The 24,782-nt window shown below is 33.7% G+C and overlaps 1 protein-coding gene and 1 pseudogene across 2 annotated transcripts in view; both read right to left on the bottom strand.

Moving 5' to 3' along the window:
- Positions 1-24,782, bottom strand: part of EDEM3 (ER degradation enhancer, mannosidase alpha-like 3) — a 67,338-nt gene that overhangs the window by 15,923 nt on the left and 26,633 nt on the right. For both annotated transcript variants that reach the window (XM_011934171.1, XM_011934170.1), the window contains exons 7-18: positions 20,938-21,072; positions 18,435-18,540; positions 14,632-14,729; positions 12,928-13,053; positions 12,647-12,730; positions 11,040-11,123; positions 10,382-10,506; positions 6,008-6,173; positions 5,315-5,469; positions 3,994-4,147; positions 1,748-1,939; positions 251-416 (exon numbers count right to left, since the gene is read on the bottom strand). In XM_011934171.1, the coding sequence (XP_011789561.1) occupies positions 251-416; positions 1,748-1,939; positions 3,994-4,147; positions 5,315-5,469; positions 6,008-6,173; positions 10,382-10,506; positions 11,040-11,123; positions 12,647-12,730; positions 12,928-13,053; positions 14,632-14,729; positions 18,435-18,540; positions 20,938-21,072 (1,591 nt within the window). The remainder of the gene's footprint in view (positions 1-250; positions 417-1,747; positions 1,940-3,993; positions 4,148-5,314; positions 5,470-6,007; positions 6,174-10,381; positions 10,507-11,039; positions 11,124-12,646; positions 12,731-12,927; positions 13,054-14,631; positions 14,730-18,434; positions 18,541-20,937; positions 21,073-24,782) is intronic.
- LOC105506129 lies at positions 16,618-17,089 on the bottom strand (annotated as a pseudogene).

A 24,782-nucleotide genomic window follows, 5' to 3' on the forward strand; every position in this document is an offset into this window, starting at 1 on the left:
ACCACACCCTCACACCTAACCCCAAGTATTTTCACTGACATTAATATACAGAAACTCAAATCTAGACTTTTGAAAAAGATGTTAGATATCTAGAAATTAAGAGTCATTGGATTACCTATCCTTCATGTTGTCTAGGTGAGGTAAAAAAAAATATGACAAACTCTTTGATAAAATTTTAGAAAATAAAAGGAAAAAAATCCTAAAAATTATCTCTTCTTCAGTCAACACAATGACATGGAGAATTACTTACCAATAACAATGCCACCAATGGCTCCTGCATTCTGGATGTTGCGTGCCTTTTCTGCAAACATGCACTGTCCTCTCTGTATCAATGCGATTTTTCCCATCACTGCCTCTGGGTTAGTAAGCTCTGAACAACCATTGTATGGTTTACTGCTTGCAACAAATCCTCTTGTCTGTCAGAAATAAAAGCAACTTAAATACTTTAATCTTCTCAAATGGCAATCAAGTCATTAAACCTTAATATCTAGAGCTTTGAGAGAACTAGACTCATTTCTTTTCTAATGATAACATATCTAATATATATCAGCATAAAATTTGTTTTAAACATTTTGCGTATCACAGTACTCAACCAATATTTCGAGTGTGCTTTGCAGTTTATAGAACATTTTTACATAAACTACAGAATCCGTTATTTACAATGACCCTGAGCAAAACAACACAAATAACATTTCCATTTCACACAGGGGGAAACTGAGACTCAGGTTCTGTAATTTGCTCACAATGTTAACACAATGTTATTAAGTGGTAAAGTTGGGACCTGTAGGCAGATTGACTACATTTACAATAGCTGGGAATCAATTTGAAATGATCATTGGTAACAAGAAAAGTTTTTGAAAGAGAGGAAAAAAATAGACTTAGTCTATATGAATCTGCAAGCAGTTCTTTTCCCCAGAAAAATTAAATCCACCAAGGAACTGATTTTTTTTAAAGATGTTACTATAAAGATGTTTTAATATCCTTCACTCTCCTAAAATGTAAATTCCATAAGGGCATAGATCTTCAATGGTTTTGTAAACTGATACAGCAAGCAGTGAACAGAATATAGTAGGCACTTAATCAACAGATGAATGAATCAATCAATCTACATAGCTTCTACATAGTTTAAAATACACATGAGAAAAAGTCTAAATTAGCAGTAATTTAGTGAAAAAAGCATTGGCTTTAGATTGTCACGATACTTCGGCTCTGGTCCCAGCTCTGCAATCAATTAGTTAGACAAACTTGTGAACTGTTTAGTTGTGTAAGTCTTTGTTTTCTACATTGTAACTATGTTATAACTATAGGGAGGGACTAGCTTAATGATCTTCAAAAGTAGAACCTCAGGGTCCTAGGCTTTCTCCAGTCACTTGAGCCAGAGCTTCTGTGCTTTTAGCTGTTTTCTACATTAAGCTCCTGGTTTAGATTTTTGTTCATAGAAAGGTTTTAGTGGCTCTTAGAAAGTCTGAAAACCATTTTTAGATCAATTAAAGGTACTAAATTAGAGAAGAGACAAAGAAATTGAATAGAATCTGAATAATATTTTAGTTAGAATTCTATAAGCATGTTATATACATAAATTATGACTCAAAGTTTTCAAGATATGCTTTTACTTTACTTAAATCCAGGAGACTATTTCGGTTTTTTAAATAAATTAAAACTACTAAATTAGAGAAGAGACTAAGAAATGAGGCAATACTTAATATTTTAAATTCAGTTTCAACAACTATATTTTAAGTATACGTACCTCTTTATGTTTAGACAAATCCAGCCCAAACTGAGCTGGTCCAGCAGTCAATACTACCCTGCCAAAAAATGGGTGGGAAACAATTTGTACAGCTCGTGGAGGCAGCTGCTGTTCTTTTTGTTGCTGACTTGACAATTCAATCATCTCCTGCATGAACCTCAACCCATCTTCCGCGTCAATTGAACTAGCAGCCTATAAAAAAACAAATTCATTTTATCCTTCCTTTCTGGAAACTTCCACCAACTTTTTGATTTCCTAAAGACACTGTACTATAGTATTCTACTCTAAAACTTCTTCTTTCACTTTAGGTCACTGCCAAGTATTTATGACCTTATTTGTACTCAAAAATAATACCTTCGGAAATAATATTTCTGAAAATAACTTATCTGTAGTTTTTATCAATGTCACTTTCGCTATTCTCTAAACCACTTTTGATTCAGATTGAGAGCTGGACTTCTAGCAAATGCTCAAATGCTCACTTCGCTTATTTTCCCCACTGGCTTTCCCTCTGAAGAAATAAACCTCATACCTGACCCACACTTTCCCTCCTTGAAATAGTGAACAACCAGATTCAATTTGATTCAAAACATATGTGTCAAGCACTTATTCCATCTCAGCACTTGCCTAGGCATTGGAGAGACAGTCCTTTAAGAAGTTTGTGTCTGGAGGAGAAAGACATGTAAAGTTAGCTATGATAAAACTTCTCAAGTGGGAAAGTGGAAAAGAAGCACAGACGAGGGAACAATTGATTCTGCTTGTGTGTACCTGGGAAAGATTTAGAATGACATTTGAATTGAGTCTTAACAGAGGGAAAGTTGAAGAATGACTGACTATAATAGCAAAAAAAAAAGATGATTCCTGATACTTTACAGGAAAAGCTAACAAGACATGATACGAGTTAGAGGATGGAAAAAGATAGAGAGGAACTGGGAGACAGAGAAGAGTTCAAACTTGTCCTGAAATTTCCAGCTTTGATGACTTAAAGAACAATGATAGGTTTTACTGACATGGAGAACCAAAGAAGGAAATACAGGTTGAGGTGAGGGTAGAAAGATAGTAAACAAGAGAGAGATAATTCAAGTTTGGACAGATTGAGATTGAGATGCAAGATGTATGAGAGGTAGATGAAAGTTGAAGTTAATAGTAAAGTTAGGAATCAGGATTCATATACTTAGCTAAGAAGTCATATGTATAAAGATGATAGCTAAGCTTGTAGAAATAGGTGAGACTGTCGAAGAAGAGTATATAGAGAAAAGAATATTATCCAGATTCTTGAAAACTGTTTACATTGAGTGGTTGTGCCAAGGAGAGCTACAAAGCAATAAACAGTGAAGGAGAGAAAGAACTTTGTTGCTGAAATATCCTGGAAGCCAAGAAGGGAAAATGTTTTATGAAGGGTTCAGCCAATAGTTACAGAAAAGTCAAATCATAAAAGGATTAAGAGGTCACTTGGTGGTAATTATGCCACTGGCAGCCTAACTAAGTAAAAGCAATGTCACAAGACATGTCACTCCCACTGAGGCCAAATAAAACATAAGGAAGAAAGAAGAATACTCTTAAAAGAAGGAAGGATGTGGCAAGAATATGGATGAGATGAAAACTTGAGGGTGTGATGAGGTTGTGGGAAGGCTGAATTTTAGATTAAGGGATACCTGAATACGGTTCTAGGTTAAAAATTATTCAGCAAACTATGTGGTTTTCTCAGAATCAGTATACTAATAAGGTAAATAATTTAAAGACTTCGTGTTATAAAAACTTTCAAAGTAAAAATCAATAAAAATGTCTCAAAAAGACATGTTATTTTTCCTAGGCACAGACAAATAAGTGCCTATGATGAATAAAATACTTAAGATTCAGTAGCCCTTTGGAGACTAAAATGATGTAAAACATGGAGATATGAATATTAAAACTAATTACGAGCTTCTGAAGTTGTGTTGTAAATAAAAGTAAAAGGGGAAAGCCAATGGACTGAGAAACAGAAAACTTAGATTTGAGTCCTGCATCTGATTATATTAACTTCAGCAAATTACTCAACCTATCTCTGATTTATTTAATTGATTTATACTATCAAGGAGTTGAATTAGATGACTTTCCAGGACACTTCCAAGTCCTAAAATTCTTACTCTCTCACTTTAAACAATATATTTAAAGTGTTTAGAAAGTTGAAATCCATTATCTTATTAAAGCTAATGCGACCAAAGAAAGCAGGGCAGACATGGTATCTAATTAGTGTAGCAATGTCTTACTTGGATTGCATGTTGGACCAACTGGACTCTCCCATCTTTGAGGTGAATCAAACTCACCCCCATCTTCTTCAGGATTTCTAAATGCTCAGGGTTAGTGGCCATGAAATCTCTGGCTCTCAGAGGGGGTTTAGCTCCACTCCTGAAACTCTCCTCTCTGCTAAAAGTAATTACAGGCAAGGCTTTAAAAACTACAAATTAGAATTGGCAAAAAACACAGGTCAAATAAAAATGACATTACTTGCAAAATTGCTAGTTTTAGAACTAGTGAAACTGGAATAACTGGAAACAAGTATTTTCTTACACATAATTTAGGTTAACAAGTGGTATAGCTTTCAAATATAACATTTTCTAGTTATAAAAATATGTATTGTATCTACATAAGGCAGTATTAGTCAACAGAACTATAACTATTTAAAGGTACAGAACAAGTCTGCTTGGGGATTTGTTACTACTGACGTTATCCTTTAAAAACACAGATTTTTCTCCCAATATTTTAAAAGCAAATCAACACTTGTATCAGTGAATAATAACACTTATGTAAAAATAATTTTTAAAAAGTCCTTGTAATGACCTTTCTAATATAACTATTCGTCAGAAAATGAACTCATTAAGCCAAACAATTTTAACAAGAATAAGTACTCCCTCAAATACTCAAACCCAAAAAAACAAAATACCTGTATTTTCACTACACAAAAACTATAGACAAAAGGAATTTTTTTTTTTTTTTTTTGAGACGGAGTTTCACTCTTGTCACCTAGGCTGGAGTGCAATGGTGTGATCTTGGCTCACTGCAACCTCCACCTCCCAGGTTCAAGTGATTCTCCTGCCTCAGCTTCCTAAGTAGCTGGGATTACAGGCGCCTGCCACCATGCCTGGCTAATTTTTTGTATTTTCAGTAGAGATAGTTTCACCATGTTGGCCAGGCTGGTCTCGAACTCCTGACCTCAGGTGATCCGCCCGCCTCGGTCTCCCAAAGTCCTGAGATTACAGGCGTGAGCTATCATGCCCAGCCAGAAAATATTCGATGAAACTATTCCATGAAAAATGAGTTACAGAAGTTAAAAACTGTTACATGCTGCCCACTATTATTACTTTAGCTCATAAAATATTGAAAGTTTCCATAATAATAAAAAAGATATTACTGCAAAATAAGCTTTACTATCTTACTAATACTTTTTATTTTAACCAGTGATAGCTACATATCTCAACATTTTTGGCCTACGTGAATGTCTTCTTGGCTGTTGATACATGCTCCCTAAGTTCTCTGTCATTTACTAAGAAACAACTTTGATATCAGAAAATATAAAATAATACATCTTACACTCTGATGATGCCTCTAGGACAGCTCTTATCCACCACATTTTTCAAGGGCTCACGAATACTTTGAGCATACAATGGGTCATTAGGGAAGAGGATCTGAGTATTTGGACAAGTCCAATCAAAGTTACTGTCATCCAGTTCTGTATATTCCGAGCTCTACAATATAAAAACATTTTATGTAAATAGAAATAATTATTTTACATAATTTTTTTTTTTTTTTTTTGAGACAGAGTCTCACTCTGTCGTTCAGGCTGGAGTGCAGTGGCACAATCTCCCGGGTTCATGCCACTCTCCTGCCTCAGCCTCCCAAGTAGCTGGGACTACAGGCGCCTGCCACCATGCCTGGCTAATTTTTTGTATATTTAGTAGAGATGGGGTTTCACTGTGTTAGCCAGGATGGTCTTGATCTCCTGACCTCGTGATCCACCTACCTTGGCCTCCCAGAGTGCTGCGATTACAGGCCTGAACCACTGCGCCTGGCCTACTTAACATCATTTTTAAAAGCAAACAGCTAATGAAATACATAAGTGTATACAGGATGCAATAAAAGAAAACAAAATAAGAAAATGTATATATTTAGTTTCTTCTTACCATACATATATTTATTGAATTTTAGGCATGGATTACTTTTCACTTGGAAAAATAAAACATATAGAAATAAAAAGAGAATAAGACATTTAATTTAAAAACTCACTGTGTTCTTCTTAGAGATGCTTTGATTTGTAGTAGAGAGCCAAAGAGGTAACAGATGAGCTTCTGTTGTAAAGATATAATCTTCTATGTCAAAAATAATGTCTTCTTTATCAGCAAATAACAGGTAAAGATATTTAAACATTTCGGCCAAGAAGAAAGAATCCATTCTAAAATAAAAAGTCACAAATAAATATAAGTAGATAAAAATAATTTAAATGCCAACTATATGAAAGCCACAGTCAAGGTTAATAATCCTGTCTATACCAACTTAGGTGTTCAAAGAACTATAGAATGTATCAATCTACCCGGGGCAGAATAACCTTGACTCCAAGTATATTCCATGTTAATGAAAAAGACCAGAGGAATTGTCTACCACACTGATACACTGAATCTTGTGAATAATGCAGACAAGATTTTTCTATAGGCCTTTCAATAAGGGAAAGTTCTCCATTTCTTCTATAGAGAGTCAACAGCAGGGAGGGAACTGATAAATTTTACTAGTGAGAATCATATAAGAATCTTCAACTAAATTAAAGAGCTGGAAACAGTCATATAAATTTGATGGAATCTATTATGTAGCTATTTAAGTGATTTAAAAAGAAGGCTTTAAAGATAAAGCAATTACTTGCATGTAATTTCCTGGCCAAGATGGTGAAACCCCGTCTCTACCAAAAATATAAAAATTAGCCAGGTGTGGTGCCAGGTACCTGTAATACCAGCTGCTCGGGAGGCTGCAGCAGGAGAATTGCTTGAACCCAGGAGATGGAGCTTGCAGTGAGCCGAGATTGTGTCACTGCACTCCAGCCTGGGTGACAGAGCAAGACTCCAACTCAAAAAAAGAAAAAAAAAGTTATATGAAAAAAGCACAATGCAAAGTCACATGGGCTACAATTGTAACATTCTAAATATTTATTTACCTGTTAAGAAGGGAATGTGGAGAAATAAAGAGAGTAAAACTATATGTGTTTTTACAAGTGATTTAATGTTACAATGTTTTAACAACACTTTAAGAAAAGTTTACATTAAAACTCTCAGGAAAAGAGCATGGCTGGTAGATGGAGTCATAGTAACATCAAATTTAATTTACTATTCCCCAAAGCATCATACGTTTTGGCAGTAATAAACAACTTCTAGTTTACTGGACAAGTTGCACAATTTCATACCTTTGGCCAAGCACAATTACTGGCACATAGTAGGCACTCAATAAATGTTTACTAAATTAAATGCAAGTTTAAACAGCATGATTAAAGAATGAGTTGGAGAGGCAGTAGAACAAAGAGGTAAAGAACATGGGCTTTGGAAATAGAAAGACCTTCCACTAATTAGTTCTGTCACCATGGGGATATAAGGACTATGAGCTTGAGTTTATTCTTCTGTAAAAGGAATATAACAATACACTCATGACATTGGTGTGAAGACTGAGATATTAAATGTCAATTATTTAGCATAGCACCTGGCATACATATGAGATTGAAACTACAGCTATCATTTTTCCCACATATATATGATTTTTTATTTTGGAACAAAAACTCACCTGTACTGTTTCAAAACATTTTTAGCCATTTTGGATATTAATCTTTTTAGACAATATAAAAACACTTTCCTGTTTATCTGCAATACACTTATCATAATTTAACCTTTTCCGATGGACCAACAGTTATTACGTGAGCAAATGCTATCTTGAGAACTGTAGACAGATGAGCAGGATATTGATAATTGGCAAATACTAGAATAGACAATTTATAAACATTTAGAAAAGAACAAGGCATGGTAAGATAACTACAATATGAATTGGGCAAAGCTAGCAAGTATCAGATCATATGATCTATTTTATATTTTAAAATCATAAACACAAACATAAATAAAAATACACAGGCATTAAAAATGCCTGGAAGCCTTTATAAAATTGCTAACAGTAGTAATCTTACGCAGTTAGGGGAGAGTGTCTTAGCAAATATCTTTCTATTATTTTTGCCATTTACATTCTTTTTGGTAATTATCCATTATTAGGAAAATACAGATATTTCCATTGTGAAAAGTGTGTGTGTGTGTCTGTGTCTGTGTAGATGACGGTATCCTGGAGGACAGCATAGTGCTTAGACCTATAGGGTAATAAACCACTGCATGCAAAGAGCCTGTAACTGAAAACTCTCAAGTGCAATGCCACGGGGCACTGGCTGTGGTCCAACCAAAATTCTTCCCAACAATTTGGATGAAAAAAATGTAAGGCATGCTTATCTAAACTATAGATCATTGAAAACTGGTAGTTTAGCTAATGAGATTCAACCCCGAGACCAAAATCTAGAAATAAAACAAAAAAAGAAATTTTGCTGAGTTAAGTATAAAACTTGGCTGTTCAAGGACAGGGTGGGGAACACTCATTTATCAGCAGACTATACAGTTAAGTATGTGAAACTAGTTGATCACAAGCTCACTGTGAGCTGAATATAATAAAGCTCCTAAAAAATCTAAAGCACATCTAATAACACAATATGAGGAAGAATGGTAGTTCTCAACCTTTTGTTTGGCTAAATACATCTGAGAGGCACAACCATCCCCTGAGGAACAGTGAGTCAATGAAGCAGTGGTCCTCAACTGGATAGAGGGTGGAAACTCATCAGCCTCATAGAAAATTAGTGACCCTTTGCCTGAATCCAGACAGTTATGGGGCTGTTGTGCCCCATAAGAGTTATTGTATACACTGGAATGCAATCAGAATGGGGCAATGTCAGTGTGTAAGAGGTCCAGAAACAATGTCATAAAAGGAGTATCTGGTGGGGAAAAAAAAGAAGGATATTACATTTTGAAAAATGGAACTCTAAACAGTAAATCATGTCTTCCTCTGTAATTCTTCAATCTGTTACCGCTTTTGTATTTTAGAACATATCACATGGTTGTGATTATTTTTTTACACACCTATCTTATTCACTAACTGCAAGTCATGGGAGTGCAGGGACTAGTTCTATTTTATCTTTCTACCCCACACTTAAGTGCAGGGACTGGCATATAGTAGGTGCTTACTGTTCTTTAATGAATTGCCAGTATAACATCATTGTCAAGAGCCAATCTGCCTAGATTAGAATTCTGACTTAATCTCACTAACTGTGTGACCTTAGGTAAGTTTCCTAACTTCTCTTTCCCTTGGTTTCTTCACCTTTAAAATGAAGACTATAATAGTACACTTCAGAAAGCTGTTGTAAGGATCAAGTTAGTTAAACACATAAAATGTTTAGAAGACTGTCTGGAGTGCAGGAAACAGTCAATAACTATTATAGGCAAATACACAAGGTATCTGCTTTTATTTTTTGCTATTATTTGTATGCCTGCTTCCAGAACCTAACCATTGCTCATTAGCAGGGATGGAGATTCTAAGCCTAATTAACCATTATCCGAATACTAAATGAAGAACTAAGAAACAACTCTGTGGGTAGATGATGAGTGCTGTGTTTTTCATGTCTTCAGTCTCACTGCCTGGAGCTTCTTTGACATTTTCCTTCTTCTAATTCTTGTTTATCCTTCAGGACATAGGATCCTTCAGGAATCCTTCACTGACTATCACATCCCAACCTGTGCTTCATGCCCCTTTAATATGTTTCATAACACATACACAATGTTTTAAAAGTCTACTTATTGGCCTGCCTTCAGTGATTCAAAGACAGAAAGGACATATCTTCATATCTTTAATCCTCAAAAACTAGTAAGAGCCCTGGCACGTAAGGGGCCTCAGGAAGTATTTCTGGAATGAACATTTGCTAACCAAATGAACAAACAAGCTTCAGCATTCATTTAGAGATGTGATAACCATATAAGTGATCTTAGAATAAGCAGAGTACTTGTGAATTTCAAATGGAGCAATTTTCATAGCTTGAATACTTCATACCATCTACATCTATCCAGTGTCTAACAAAACAGAAACTACCACTGGTCTTTCCTACCCCTGCAAGTCAGCAACCGTGTAAGAGTACACACAGCTTTTGAGGAATTCTTGGCTGAACAGGAATCATATTCCAGATCATTCCTCATCTTGGTAATTTCTAATGTTTTACATAATATAAAAGGAAACTATTATCAAAGAAGAAAAAAAGCAACATTTTAGATAGTCCTAATACCAAGGTTCTGATATTTAACAATCATTGATTCATTTATTCAGAAATCATTTGAGCACCTACTATATGCCAGGCACTATGACAAAAATACAAACGTTTCAAACATACTAAAATTAGTCTATTCAACAGAGTTTAAAAAAGGAAACACAAAGAACAAAGGTCTCTATCCTTTGTACAAGAATTAAGCTTATTTGAATCCTAAATGGTAGTTGCATTTTGTGTTGTTTCAGAGAGACTCCAAGGAAAGGGGGTGTTAGCAATTGTTTTACCTGTCCTCATGACTTCCAGTACGAACATCCTTCATGGCAGCAAATCCGCAAGGCACTCTAGCATATTTATTTAAATTTTCAATAAGTGTCTTCCCTACTTCAAGGTAGTAAGGATCTCCTGTAGCCTATTAAAAAGGAGAATATGTGTGTATATATATATAGCTTATATATTACCACATATCCATTCATTTATCAAACATTTATTGAGTACCTACTAGGTGCCAGGCACTGTATCAGGCACTGGAGCACATTATATAGAACTGAGTTCCGAAAAAAAGCTATGAATCTGCTTTACAGAATTTCTTAAATACACAATTATAAAATTTAACTACATAACCTTAGTTTTTAGATTAAATTCCTAATGCTCAGAAAGGCTGCCTGACTGAAGAAAGGCAAGAGACATGCTTTAGAAAGCAGCTCTAGAACATAAAATTTCTCTTTAAAGAAATGTTCACATAATATTTTTTAAAGAAAAAAACCTTACATGTCAATTCTAGCATCATTCAATAATTCTATGGACTAGATGAATAAGAACCACGATATATCCAATCATTACAATATTAAAAGGGGACTCTGAAAACCCATTTACTATTATAAAAGAGTGAGAGATCCAACAGAGAATGGGGGCTAAACAGTAAAGTGGGGTATCTTTTCTTACTTTATATAAGAAGTAGGTACTTTCTGCAAATTCTGGCCTTAAAGGATGTTGAGCCCAGTGTACTCTGAAATCTGTGGTAAATGCCTGAACAAAACAACATACAAAAGGCATAAAAAAAGTGATTAAACAAGTAGTTCTAGAATATGTAGAATATATATAAATGGGTAAAAGCAATTAAAATAGCAATCATGACATTTTCATCAATAAAACATCAATTTTCATTGCTTGAAATAATTCATTTTGCAAAGGCTGCTATTTTTACCAATTAAATGGATTATTTTTTAAATGATCATTCTGGCTATTAGAAAACTCAGAAAAACTCAGTAATGAAACTCAGTAATGCCACTACATGGGTCCTGGTGGTCAACATAATTGTGTTTTCTTTTTATCCTTCTACTTTTTCCCCTTATTACTTCTCTAGGTCTCATATTTATTTTTAAATTGCTCAAATTGACAAATAAAAGTGACATATATTTATGGTACACATGACATGGTGTTTCGATATATGTATACACTATGAAATGGCTAAATCAAGCTAATTAACATATGCATTATCTCACATACTTTTCTGTGGTAAGAATACTTAAATCTCTCTTAGCAATGTGCAAGCATACATATTTCATATTTTAGCTTATATTTTCTTTTGTAACAGCCTCAAATCCTTTATGGAATAAGACAGGGCATTATTTAAAAATAAATAAAATTAGTCTACTTGACATTTATTCAATAACATAATGAACCGGTTTTTAAAAGAACATAAAAATAAAAGCAAACAAAACCTTTTATGGGAACTAAATAAAAACTTCATTTGTGATAGATGTATTAATTGAAACCTCAGTTTATTCTGTATGGATATGAATTTTCTGCAATGCACAGTCCTACTCACCTGAAGGCTAATAAAACTATACTTTCCAAAACAAACACTTTAGGAACCCTTCTAAGTTGGTGGAATGCTTAGATATCTCACAGAGGGTAGTCAATAAGCAGGGATAGAACAAGGCCATACACACATTTGGAAATTTTTAATGGTACATTTCTGGAAAGCCAAAAAGTATGCTATTAAAATCTTGTCATATCAAGCTAGCAAGAATATTTATTACTAATATAATGTATAAAAACCAGGAAGAATAATTCTCAATCAGCATGAGGAAGAGATGGCATTCTCTACATTTCCAGGGCACATGTGTGAACAACAAAAGTGTATCTAATGTATACAGTTTCATAAGACAAGCTTTAGAAAATACAAAGTCACAAAATCTCCCTAGCTGGTAGGTACACATAAGAGTCAGAATGAGAGAATATTACAATGGCATAAGTTCGGAAGAGTTGAGAAGCACTAAGATGGGAGTTTTTTACATGAAATTTAAAAAATGTCAGCATTACCCTAAATCAGACTTCTCTTAACACACAAAGAAAAGCAAAAACATATATAATACTGTACAAACCAAAAATAAACTATTTAATAGGAAAAAAAAAGAACCAACAAGCCTTGAAGATGCCATTTTCTATTTTTAAATTAGCAACTTATAGTGTGTATGTGTACGTGTGTGCGTGTGTGTTTGTGTGTGTGTGTGTGTGTAAGATTATTCCAAAAATTATTTGCTTACCTCTGGTAGAAAATTGTGTTTTTTAATCACCTGATATAACATTTCATGAGTTTCAATAGCAGGTCTAATATCCCCCTTTAACACCTAGAAATCAACAACAAGAAAATTACCTAATAAAATATGAGCTGATTTTATCTCTAATCATTACATAAACAGAAAAATGTATACAAATACAATTCTGAACTGCAACTATGTTTTGTAGTTCAGTTTTAAAGATCAAAAATGTACCTAATTAACATCATCATCTTATGTTCATATTAAGAAAGCAGAATTCTTTATACCTGCAAGCCTGGGAAGAAGGCAAGCAAAGCATCCATCCAAGTCCGAGCATTCAGCATTGGTTTGTGGATATGCACATCAAGTAGAAGAGGTGGCTGGCTAATGTACCTCATTATGGCATCATAGTGCTAAAAGATCACAACATGTGTTCATGAAAGTTAGATGAAAAAAGAGGTACTACTCTAAATACATTCAACAGCACTGTGAAGAAATTAAACTAGAATTTATATATAAACACTAAATAATTACCAATTTATATAAATATTTAAGTTATTTTAGGTGGAAATCTTTCCAAAATATATATGTACTCCTTTATGTCCTCTAACTCACATGCAGACTATTAAAGACTATATGTAATATGGGACCTTCTGAGAAAAATGGAACTGAACATCTCCATGTCCTGTGGCGTTAGGCCATGGTTAGTATGCCCACAGGTCCCCTTGGAATATGGCTACCAGCTTCTATATTACAGAATTTGTTTTTTCCTGTATCTTGGAAGTCTGATCCCTTCTCGGCTAACAATATTTTGGCGCTCACTACTATCTAAACTAATGCAGCTAATCACTGCTGCCACTCTTACGGTTTGCTATCTCAGCTTTTTATGGTCTTAGAAAACTCTTTTTCCCTTCTTTTGTCTTCTTCTCCTAGATATTTCTCAGCTTTGACAACAGGTGGAGTTGTAATAACAAGCCAACAAAAATAGTTATTTGTCCCCATTTACCTCAAGAAATTCTTGTTATAATCTAATACACAATCTATGTGATAATTTTATAAAGTAATCAATTAATGACTTATTAAAACTTTTACTAATATTTTTGCAAATTTACCTATTATTTAATCACTATTATTGAGAATTGGCCATAGGTTAAAGGCACTGCTCTAATCACTTTGAATGCATAAACTCAATCCTCCTGATAACCCTATAAATTAGTACCAGTACTCCCATTCTGTAGATGAGAAAGAGGCAAATAATATTAGTTACTTGCCCAAAGTCACAAAACCCATAGGTGGTACAATCAGAATTTAAACCAGTACATCTCCCATACTTTTAATCACCATGTCATACTATCCCATACATATAACATGGATGAACTGATAGGTGAACAAAGAAATGGCAGATTATTTTTAAAAGAATATAGTGATATAATTGATGAGTTTGCCATATTCATTTCGGTTTGCTTCAGTTAAAAAGGTGATTCAAATGGGTTCAACAATCCTCCCACTTTTCCCAAAAAATATGCCTGTGGTTCTGAGCCAGTCGTAAGACTTGCTTTTGAAATGAATACTCACTAGTTTCTCCAAGTTTTCAAAGTCCTGTATCCTTGGTGTAATCAAACTAAGCCAAACTTTCAAGATTTCAAAAAGAATTGGAATCCAAGGGAAAAAGCTAACTAGTAACATATTTCATCAATTCTTATCCTTGTACAAAACAAGATTAGGTAAAATTCAAATCTATTACATCTCTTATTGGCAGATCTGCAAAGTTTCTGATAAAAGGTGAAAATAAAACTACTTTATCAACTAATTTTTTGGAAGGTATGTCACTTTTTATGCTGTCCCTGTCCAACATCATCAAATACTGACACAAAACCACTACACATTTTAAAAATTATTTTTACAATGTCATTTAGGTAATGGAGTTTCTATCAGAATCTGGACTCAAATGAAATTAATTATAAAATTAATATAAAATTGTATCAACTTACTGTGTTAAATCTTTCCAGAAAACTGTCATCTCCAAGCAAGACATAGGCTTTCAATAGATATTCATAATATGAATCAATCCCTGCTCCAACTCCACTATCTGTGGAAACACAAATGTGATTTTTCATTAAACAACTGTTAAATTAAAAAAAAAAATCACTTAGTAAAAATTTCAAGGCCTGAAAACATTCAGACGAATCACAATGATACCACTATAACTTACTACTGTAACTTCTTATAATCAAGATAAAACTTTGGAAACTGTACACAATTAAATAACGCCTAAACAACACACTACCTGATTCTCAAAACCAATGGTTATTTAACAAGATGCAAGGGTAACAATAAAATATCAAAGAACTTTCACCCACTTAAAGAGAATATAATTAGTGGCAAATAAGACACAAATGTTTTTACTTTTTCCACGTTTGTTTTTAACTTTGCTTCATAAAGCCACTGAAAATTGAGTCTTCTTTCATGTATATAATTTCTAACTTAAAATTTTGATAAAGAAATGAAAAAGCCATGAATGGCATTTTTTGCCATAAATTCATATACCAAAAAGTAAAACACAATCCAACTGAATTACATATGCTTCCCTCTTCTCCAACAGCTTCAGACATTTTTCTATATATTTTGTATTATTAAAATCAATTCTAATTTATGCAGATAAGAAAAAAATGATTTATAAGAATTATCTTCAAAATTACCTCTATATACTTCTACTTCATCCCTCCATCATCACCAAATCTGTTGCTAAAGTGAACAATGATGCAATATACTCTGTGAGGGGGCCCAAAGCAATCTGTAATGTTAATTTCCTAATTTTCCAAAGACTTCAACATTTTGCCAATATAAACAAAAAGATGCAAGTAGACCAAAATCATCCAGTTAGTAGGAGGAAAAATCCATACTACATAGATTATTTAACTAATGTTTATTTATGCCTTTCCTTCAAGCTATAAGCACTCCTTAGATTAGCATTAAATTACACTGTGCATATATATGTCTACACCAGTTTAGATTTGCCCTGGAACAGATAATTACATTTAAAATAAATAATTTTCTAACTATTTCATAGTTTAATTAGCTCTTAGTTTCACTGGGGGAAAATAAGCATCTTGTGTTCTTTAAGAAGCTAGTATGTATAAATGAATAGTAAATTCACTTAAATCTTGAGGAAATCTAAAGATGAAGTCTCTTGTTTTGCTTTTTCTTAAAAAGGAAAAAAGAACCAAAGCCAAGAAAAAATTAAAGAACAATAATAATATCTACTCTTAAAAAGAAGAAATGCTATCTAACACAAAAATGAAACCTATAGATTCAAAAAACACTTATTTTACTGTCTTAACCAATAAAAAAAAAATGATAGGTGGAGTCTAGACCACTTAGAATTGAACCAACTCTAGACAAAAATGAAGATGGTACAATGATGTGACTGCAAGGAAATGACTAAAGAAATTTCAGTTCTCACATTTGTAACAATATATTGATGCACAAAATATCAAAAATACAAAGTCTGGATTTTTCCTCGTAGGTCTATAATACACTATCAAAACTTCTATTTAATGCATTTGTATTTGCATTATAAATGCATTAAGCCTTCTCTGTTTATATATATGCTATACAAGCACATACATGCTGGTACTTTACCATGAAAATAATAGTTTTTATCTCAAACTAGTGAGTTGTCTTTTTATCCGTATTTATGTATGTCATTTCTATTGTAAGACACGCTTTTCTAGTGGTACATTTAAATCAACATATTATGTTACTTTAAATCTTCATCTTTAAATGAGTCTTTTTAGTGTTATGACATAATGGATTTAATTTAACAGCTGAAGTACAATATGGTAACTACACTGTACTATTTAATTCACAGATGTAGGAAAATATTTGATTTTTAAAATATAACCAAGATGAGACTAGACAATCATAAGCAGTGAAATACTAGAAAGCAGTGAATGAATACATAAGATGATTTTTCATCAGTGGCCATTCAATATTTTGCTTTTAGGAACTTGGAAGAAATTGTCTTGAGTTTCAAATGTTCTGGTACATCTAGTCATTTCTTAGCTTCCTCAGTATCTCCCTGAATTACTGAAATAACTGACTTAAAGAGTCAAAAATTCTCTTCTGGTCTGGGGTAGCCAACAATGGCCATATTGAGGATTTCCCCATAGAAGTCCTCTTTGAAGGTATACATGATAAGAGTTTCCATGTACTGTTTTGTGTTCCTGTAGTATGGGTTCCATCTCATGCTCACCACCAACTTATGGACATCTCCACTTCCAACACTAGTCCAACCATAATAAACACCAGTGGATACATCACCTGGAAGATTATCTACTACTTGTTCACTTGTTCAGGAAAGTGAACTGTGGGGATGCCAAGATCCTTGGAGCTGCGGCCGAAGCTCTGCACTACTTGGCTTCAGCAGAAGTACGGCAGGTGCTTCATTCTGCTGGGGTATGGGCTGTGTCTGGGTCTGTGCATCCACAAGGTGGTGCTTATTACACTATTGAAATGACTAAGTAAAATGGGCCATGCATGAACCACTAATAAGACTGTTGTGTCATAATGCAATGATTATGCTCAATTCAAAATTAATTACGATTAACTTGCACCTGAGGTCTGAGGTGGGCTTAAAAGAAAAAAAAATTACAAAATTCTAAAGTCACAATTCAGATCTGTTTCAGAAACCATTTAGATGACACAGAAAAATTTTATACAATACTGAATAAAGGTAATAATTTTATTTTGTTTGAATTAATAATTTTATAATTTATTTAAATATAGGCAGTTACCTTTTATTTTACATATAAACAAGCTTTTTAGAAATAGAGAAAATGTATAAAAAAGAGGCTTTAAGAATATTCTAGTTTATTTCCATTCATCTATGCTTGTTTTATCAGGGTGTTTTAGAAAGATAAAATCACACTCTTTGTACAATTCAATATCCTGTTTGTTCATAAAAAATTGTTATATGTTCCTTCCCATGCTTCTGATTTATTTTAATAACAATATTCCAACACTGACATAAAATAATTTTCTTAGCTTTTTTTAATTGATGGTTACTTAGACGGTTTCCCAATTTTCTGCTACTTACAAATAATTGCATGGAACATCTTGGGACCAAATAGTTTTCTATGTTTTGTATTATTGCTCAGACTAGATTCCCAGAAGTAAAATTATTAATCAAAGGGACTAACATCTCATTACTGGGCACTTACTTCATAGTAAGTGTAGTACATGCCTGGCACTGTTCTAAGCACTTTACATTGGTTAACTCATTTAATCCTCATACAGAACAACTAATTACTATTAACAGTCCACTTTACAGAAACGGAATAGACAGGCACACAGAGGTTAAATAAGTTTCCCAAGATCACACAGCTTGAATCTAACAACATGACTCCAGAGTCTACGCTCTTAGCTACTATATTTCTGGAGGTAGGGAAGAAAAAAAAGAATTTATTGAACACAGATTCTTACTAAATCACACTTTGATGTGAGATGGCTGAGGAACTCTGGTTCTCTAGTTTTCAAATAAATTATATTTCATCTATACCCTATACCTACAATGCAATATCCATTAAGAAACAGAATACTAAATCATCTAGAAGAAGTGTGTCACATTTGGCATCAAAAAAGAAAATCGGGCTAAATGAATTAAAATTCCAGCAATCCTGTGAGAACCTATGCTTTTTAGTATCCCAAAGATTACTTTAACAAATGAAAATTCTGTATTTCCCAACCATTTTGAGGATGCAAAGGCTTAATTTAAAAAGCCTAACTTACATACCTTTTCGTACCCAATCTCCAGTATGAATATTTATAGTCACGCCCACTAAATTACTACTTCGTTGTCTTTTTTCCCAGAGAAAATCGAGAGCTTTTCTGGCATATTCCTGTAATTAAAAAAAAAAAAGAAAAAGAAAGAAATGCATAATTGAAGAACTGAGTATCTTTGGCAAATAGGAAACAAACAAACAAAACTCAAAGCCAATAGCATATTTCAAGAATTAGGTTAAATTTCTAAGATAACTATAAAACAAATTTCCTTGAAACTCAAAGCTTGGCTCTTTTTCAACCAATCAGTGTAGTTAGGAAAGACTCTCAATAAGCTATTCAGAGGAGGGCTCGCTTTGAGACCATTCATTTCATCTACTCTTTTTTTTTTCTTCATTTCATCTACTCTTGTAGCACAAGTTCATATTCACACACATGTATTATTCAATTATATTAATTGCTTATATAACTAGATATACTTGTTAAAGGAATTTCTATCACTTAAATGCAAAGTAAAAATCTCCCTAGATACTCCTATTTAGAAAACTGGAAGAGAATTTCAAAGGTAGTATGCTATCTTTGAAAGTCATTTCAGATTCTACTTTTTAAATGGTATGCAAGTTCATTAGTAAAAAGCTATTAAATCAACTACGCTACTAAATATTTGATAACAACAAACATGTAACCTTATGACATGTTTTTCTTTTTCTCATTTATTTTATCTACTAGACACTAAATGAGCTGTGATCAAATTTTTGGCTTTGGATGAAAAGATGTCACAAAATATAAATGCAAAGGGCAAGTACAGGTAGGTTTCTAAATTAATCTCAGAGCATGAACCTATTTAGCACTGCAGAAGGACTTCCATAAAAGAAAAAGTCATTAAACCAATTTGCCACTTGGTAGATTAGAGAGTATAAAATAGATATAATTCCTAACGCAAACTATGCTGATTTCTTTCAACCACAAAGCAGGTTATAAAGGTTATAATTTTAATTAAATGGCAGAATTTCAGAGCCAGGAAACTTCAAAAACATTGTATTTCCCTACTCTTACTCTACAGCTAAGAAAACAGGCCTAGTGAAATTCAAGATTAGCTAGAGTTTAAAATTGAATTACAGGACAAAAAACTAATATGAGAATTCAGATCTCTTTATAATTAGACCAAGGGTCAGCAAACTTTTTCTGACAAGGATCAGATATTTTAAGTGCTATGGGTCACACAGTAAATGGCACAATTACTCAACTCTGTCACTGTAGCACCAAAGTAGCTACAGATAAAAACAAACAATTGAGCATGGCTGTGTTCCAATAAAACTTTATTAATAAAAACAGGCAGTGGCTGGACTTTGCTCACAGACTGTAGCTTGCCAACCCTGTATTAGATCAATGCTTTGTCAACTGCATCTTCTCTGATGGTAAATTACTGCACATTCAAGAATTTTTTTAAAAATCACATGATTTTCAACAGATTTATTCATAAACACAAAATAGCTCATTGGAAAGTGTATGGGTTTCAAATTCAGAAAGACATGGATTCTAATTCCAATTCCATGCATCACCTACCAGCTGTGCAGGTAGGTGATGCATGGAAAGATGGAAAGATGCATACTCTTTCAGCCTTATTTTCCTCACCTGTAACTGCATCAATATCTGAGAGTTTATAATTATTAAAGTACGCAAAAGTATCCACACTTTTTAATGAAGGGAAAATATTAGTGAACAATATATAGAATAAAAATTTAAGTTTAAAAGATTAACCAACCAAACACGATAAATCTATCCTTGAGACATTTTAACTTACAGACATACATACACACAAAGTCAATTTGTTTTCTTTACATTCAGATCTAATATCTGTAATGCTGGTACACAGTCCCTATTTCTGCTTGTTCTGTTTGCCATTTGCTGGATTTTTAAACGTTAACCTAAGTCATATGCTTGAAAAAGAGGGTGCTTTGTGTTAACACTGCACTCCAATGACATGCTTAAATAATGAGATTGTTTTAATGAGAGACATAGCTAGTCCACAACAACTATGTGGGGATATTAAGTCTTTCGGATAATGAATAACATTTCCTTTGCAGTAAACAAATTTACAGATTCGAGTCTCAATCAAGACTTAAGTACAAAAATTTCACTGTGTTTTAGAAGATTAGTGAAAGTTCCAGAACTTTCAGAAGTGCAATAGACCACCTGGAAGTCTAACAAATAAAACACAGGGACATAGGATTTCATATAAGACATTTACAATATCAAGGAGACATCAAATTCATTTAAGTAATATGGCTAAAAAAATTTCTAAGACTAAACCTAAACATATACTTTACAGCTGGTGAACAAAATGCGAAGTTGGATTTAACATAGCTCCTTCACAATGTTCTAGGTTTTTGACAATTAAAACCCACGTAAAGGAATTTAGACATAAAGTTCACTAAAATAACAGTAATCCTCCAACTAGATATAAAGTTAGTTATGCCCAATACCCAGGATATCAAAGACCGTAAAAAGCAAACCTCAAATATTGTTGCTCCTGTGAATCGACTTAAAGCAGCAAATTCAAGGATCAAGGTACCTGCACAAGCCGTACAGGTATCTGTCTCAGTTCCTGTCCGAGCTTCTGGTTTTCTGATACCAAACTTTAAATTAATCTGAATACAATTAGAAAATTGTCATTAGCAGTTATCAAGATAGTGACTTTCTGACAAGAAACTACTTTTCAGTCGAGTCCTTACATAAAATCATGAAAATAATTCATAAAATAACTAAACAATGAAATTCAATCTGATGATCTCTGTGACCTTCCAATTAGCATCTAGGGAAATATACTCTAAGCACATAATATTCATGAAGTAAGGGAATATTTACAAGGGAAATTACACACAGAAGGTATCTTTTATAACAATTTTGTTCCCTGGACAGTTTGAATTAGTAAGTATAAGAATAGGGAAGCAGACCAGCCTTAGAAGAAATCAGGGTTAGTTTAGAATTTGTGAAAAACCAGTCTATATTATACATTAACTAGTTCATCATAGAGGAAAAAATGGATTGTTATGATGTATATTTGAAAGGAAATTAAAATTCCATTTACGGGTTTTAAGGGTTTTGAAATATAGAGTGTGTCACCTTGCTGGCAGGCTAACACCACAAGGGAAATTTTTTCAAAGGGGTATTTATTAAGTCAAAGAAAACCAAAGAGGCCATGAGCGGTAGCTCATGCCTGTAACCCCAGCACTTTGTGAGGCCAAGGTGAGTGGATCACTTGAGGCCAGAAGTCTGAGACCTGCCTCGCCAACATGGCATAACCCCATCTCTACTAAAAATACAAAACTTAGCTGGACATAGTGGCGTGTGCCTGTAATCCCAGCTACCTGGGAGGCTGCAACACAAATCTCTTGAACATGGGAGGCGGAGGTTGCAGTGAGCCGAGATAGCACCACTGCACTCCAGCCTGTGTGACAGAACAAGACCTTGTCTTAAAAAAAAAAAAAAAAAAAAAAATCCAAATAATACCACAATATGAACCTGGATTAACTAGAACCAAACTGAGCAGACACTGATTAAAATTCGAATATTTTTCAGCAATCCAAATAACCAACAAAAAAGGAGGTATATGCCAAGGATTCAGCCAATAACAAACAAAAAAAATCAAACATAAAACATCATGGGCATACTCTTGGTTATTATTCAAACTCTATATAAAGAGAAGCTCAAAAAAATGTATATTTCAACTTATCTGGATAAATCAATTGCTAGGTATACCTAGTGCCTGAACAGTGCCCAATCAACAGATTCCAGGCATTTCTAAACAAACACCCCCTCAACAACAAACGAACAACAAATATGAAACGTAGGTGAGACATGGGGATCTGATCACTGTTAATGTTGTCCTCAGTACTGCCATTTATCTTACTTTGTAGAGTGCTACTTGAGACATTTTCACGTGCTATTAGCCTAGCAGTACCCCTCCATCCCCTCCCAAACTTGTAATTATCTCTATCATTTGTACTTTTGTAGGATTAGCTAGTTTTAGGTAGTTCTGCACCATAAACAAGAACGAAAAGTATCTCCTGCCCCCTTATGCTGCCTGTATCCCTATCTACAGAACTGAAATTGAAAATTGATACTAAGAATGACTGACTTACAATGAAGCCGTCCTTAATAATAAAGTAAAGATTTAATTACATTAATTACACTAAGGTAAAGTATAATTTTACAAATATTTGCAATAAGAGTCAACAGTGAAAAATATTTTCTGGTCAGTTGTGTTAATTACTACAATCAACTAATCAATATTTATTGCTTATTTACCTACCATGTGGGGGATATTATGACAATATACAAAGGAATAGATCCTTGTCCTCAAGGAGCTTAAAATCCAGACAGAGCAAATAAGACAGATATGTAAACAGAGAAAATAACTAACAATGAAAAGTCATAAATTAAGTGCCAAACAAATGGAAGTCACAAGTGCTAAAGTGTGAATTTCAGAAAAGGAAATAACGCTGAATTGGGAGTAGCTGAGAGCTAAGAATGACAAAGTCCAAGAGTAGTCATAAGAAAGCAAAAGCAAAATAGAGAAGAATAAACATTTGTGTATCCCACTTTCAGTACCCTTTCCCTTAAAATGGAAATACTTTGAATCATTAACGTTTTAGTACAATAATACTTAAGATGTTTGTATATTGAACTGTATCACAAGATGATTGCTATAAAATTTGTAAAAGGACTATTTATTAACACAACTATCTATAGTATCTGCTCATTTCAATCTTGCATCCTTCCTGAAGATAAGTGGTATTAAACACCTTTTTTTTGGTGGGGGATGGAGTCTCGCGTTGCCAGGCTGGAGTGCAGTGGCATGATCTCGGCTCACCGCAACCTCCACCTCCCGGGTTCAAGCGATTATCCTGCCTCAGCCTCCTGAGTAGCTGGGATTACAGGCACACACCACTACATCCAGCTAATTTTTGTATTTTTAGGAGAGATGGGGTTTCACCATGTTAGCCAGGACAGTCTCAATCTCTTGACATCGTGATCCACCCGATTTGGCCTCCCAAAGTGCTGGGATTTCAGGAGTGAGCCACCGCACCCAGCCAGTATTAGAGAACTTTTAAACGCAGAACCAAGATGCATTTCAGTATCCAAGGGGCACTACCATTTCCACAAATCAGGGAAGAAGGGTTCAGGGCGTTTTTTGCTTATGGGATCCTCTGGTAATCTAGGGGCTGGTAGATAGGTTCCTGTCCTCCTGACTAGGACTCAAATGACTGGGTTTAGAGATAGCACTGGTGTAGTATCTATTACTGCAGAAATTAGTAACAAGGAGCTTATTGTCCTGCTTTCTTGAGAGGTTTAAGACAAAAAGAGATGAAAGCAGGAATAAAATAAAGCATGAAGCAATCTAGGACCTGGTTCCTCCTAATTCTGTGTTCCTGAGAGTCATAAGGCAATTTTTAAAAGGACACCTTTTTATTAAAAGGAAAAGCATAAATTACCTACACTAAACTTGTTTACACTGTCTTTTTGCTACACTAGAAAATCCTTAAAATATGTATAAATCATAACAGAATTCTTATTAACCTTATATTTTATGAATATAATAATGTACTCAACGTTCGTAATGAGGTCTTATCTGAAAAGCTGGCAGGTTGCTTTCAATTAACTTTGAGGAAATGGCATTACAAAGTGTGTATTAGCTCTAAAGGTTATATATGAGTTTAAAAAATGACCACTAACTCTTAGAATAACATTTCTGCACAGTACATTCATCTGAGTTAAAACCATTAATGCAAATACTATCAGTTACAGATGCTTATCTAAGAGAGACTGATTACACAAATTTTCATGGGCCAAAGCATACTAAGCATGCATAAGAAAGGAGGGGACAGTAGTTATTTTTCTTCTATTGTTCTATTATAAAAAATCATTTTTAAAATTTTGACACTGCAGAGGATAAGAAAATAATGTAAGTTTCTTTGTTTTACCATAATGCTCATAGTATCTTCTGTTTTAATTCCTTGCCTGCTTCTCATGTTATGGCAAAAGTAAAGAAATGCTAGATTCCTCAAAATCTAACACTTCCATTTATAATAAAAACTGAAAGTATTTACTAAAAGTAAACTGAATTAAATAAATGTTTATATATTGTTTTAAAAAATTTTGGTTTTAATTTTAATATGCCAAAAAAAGATCAATAAATTTAACTGTACTAATAAGCAAAGAAATTCATATTAAAATATAATTCAATTTTTTCTCATTAAGTTGGCAAAATAATAATATACAGTGTTTGTAACAGTAAAATGACACATGTACTTTTACAACACTGTGAAGTAAAAAAGTAGAATCTTTCCGGAAAGCA

The sequence above is a fragment of the Colobus angolensis genome, unplaced genomic scaffold (genome assembly GCF_000951035.1).
Source record: "Colobus angolensis palliatus isolate OR3802 unplaced genomic scaffold, Cang.pa_1.0 Scaffold132, whole genome shotgun sequence".
Taxonomy (NCBI): domain Eukaryota; kingdom Metazoa; phylum Chordata; class Mammalia; order Primates; family Cercopithecidae; genus Colobus; species Colobus angolensis.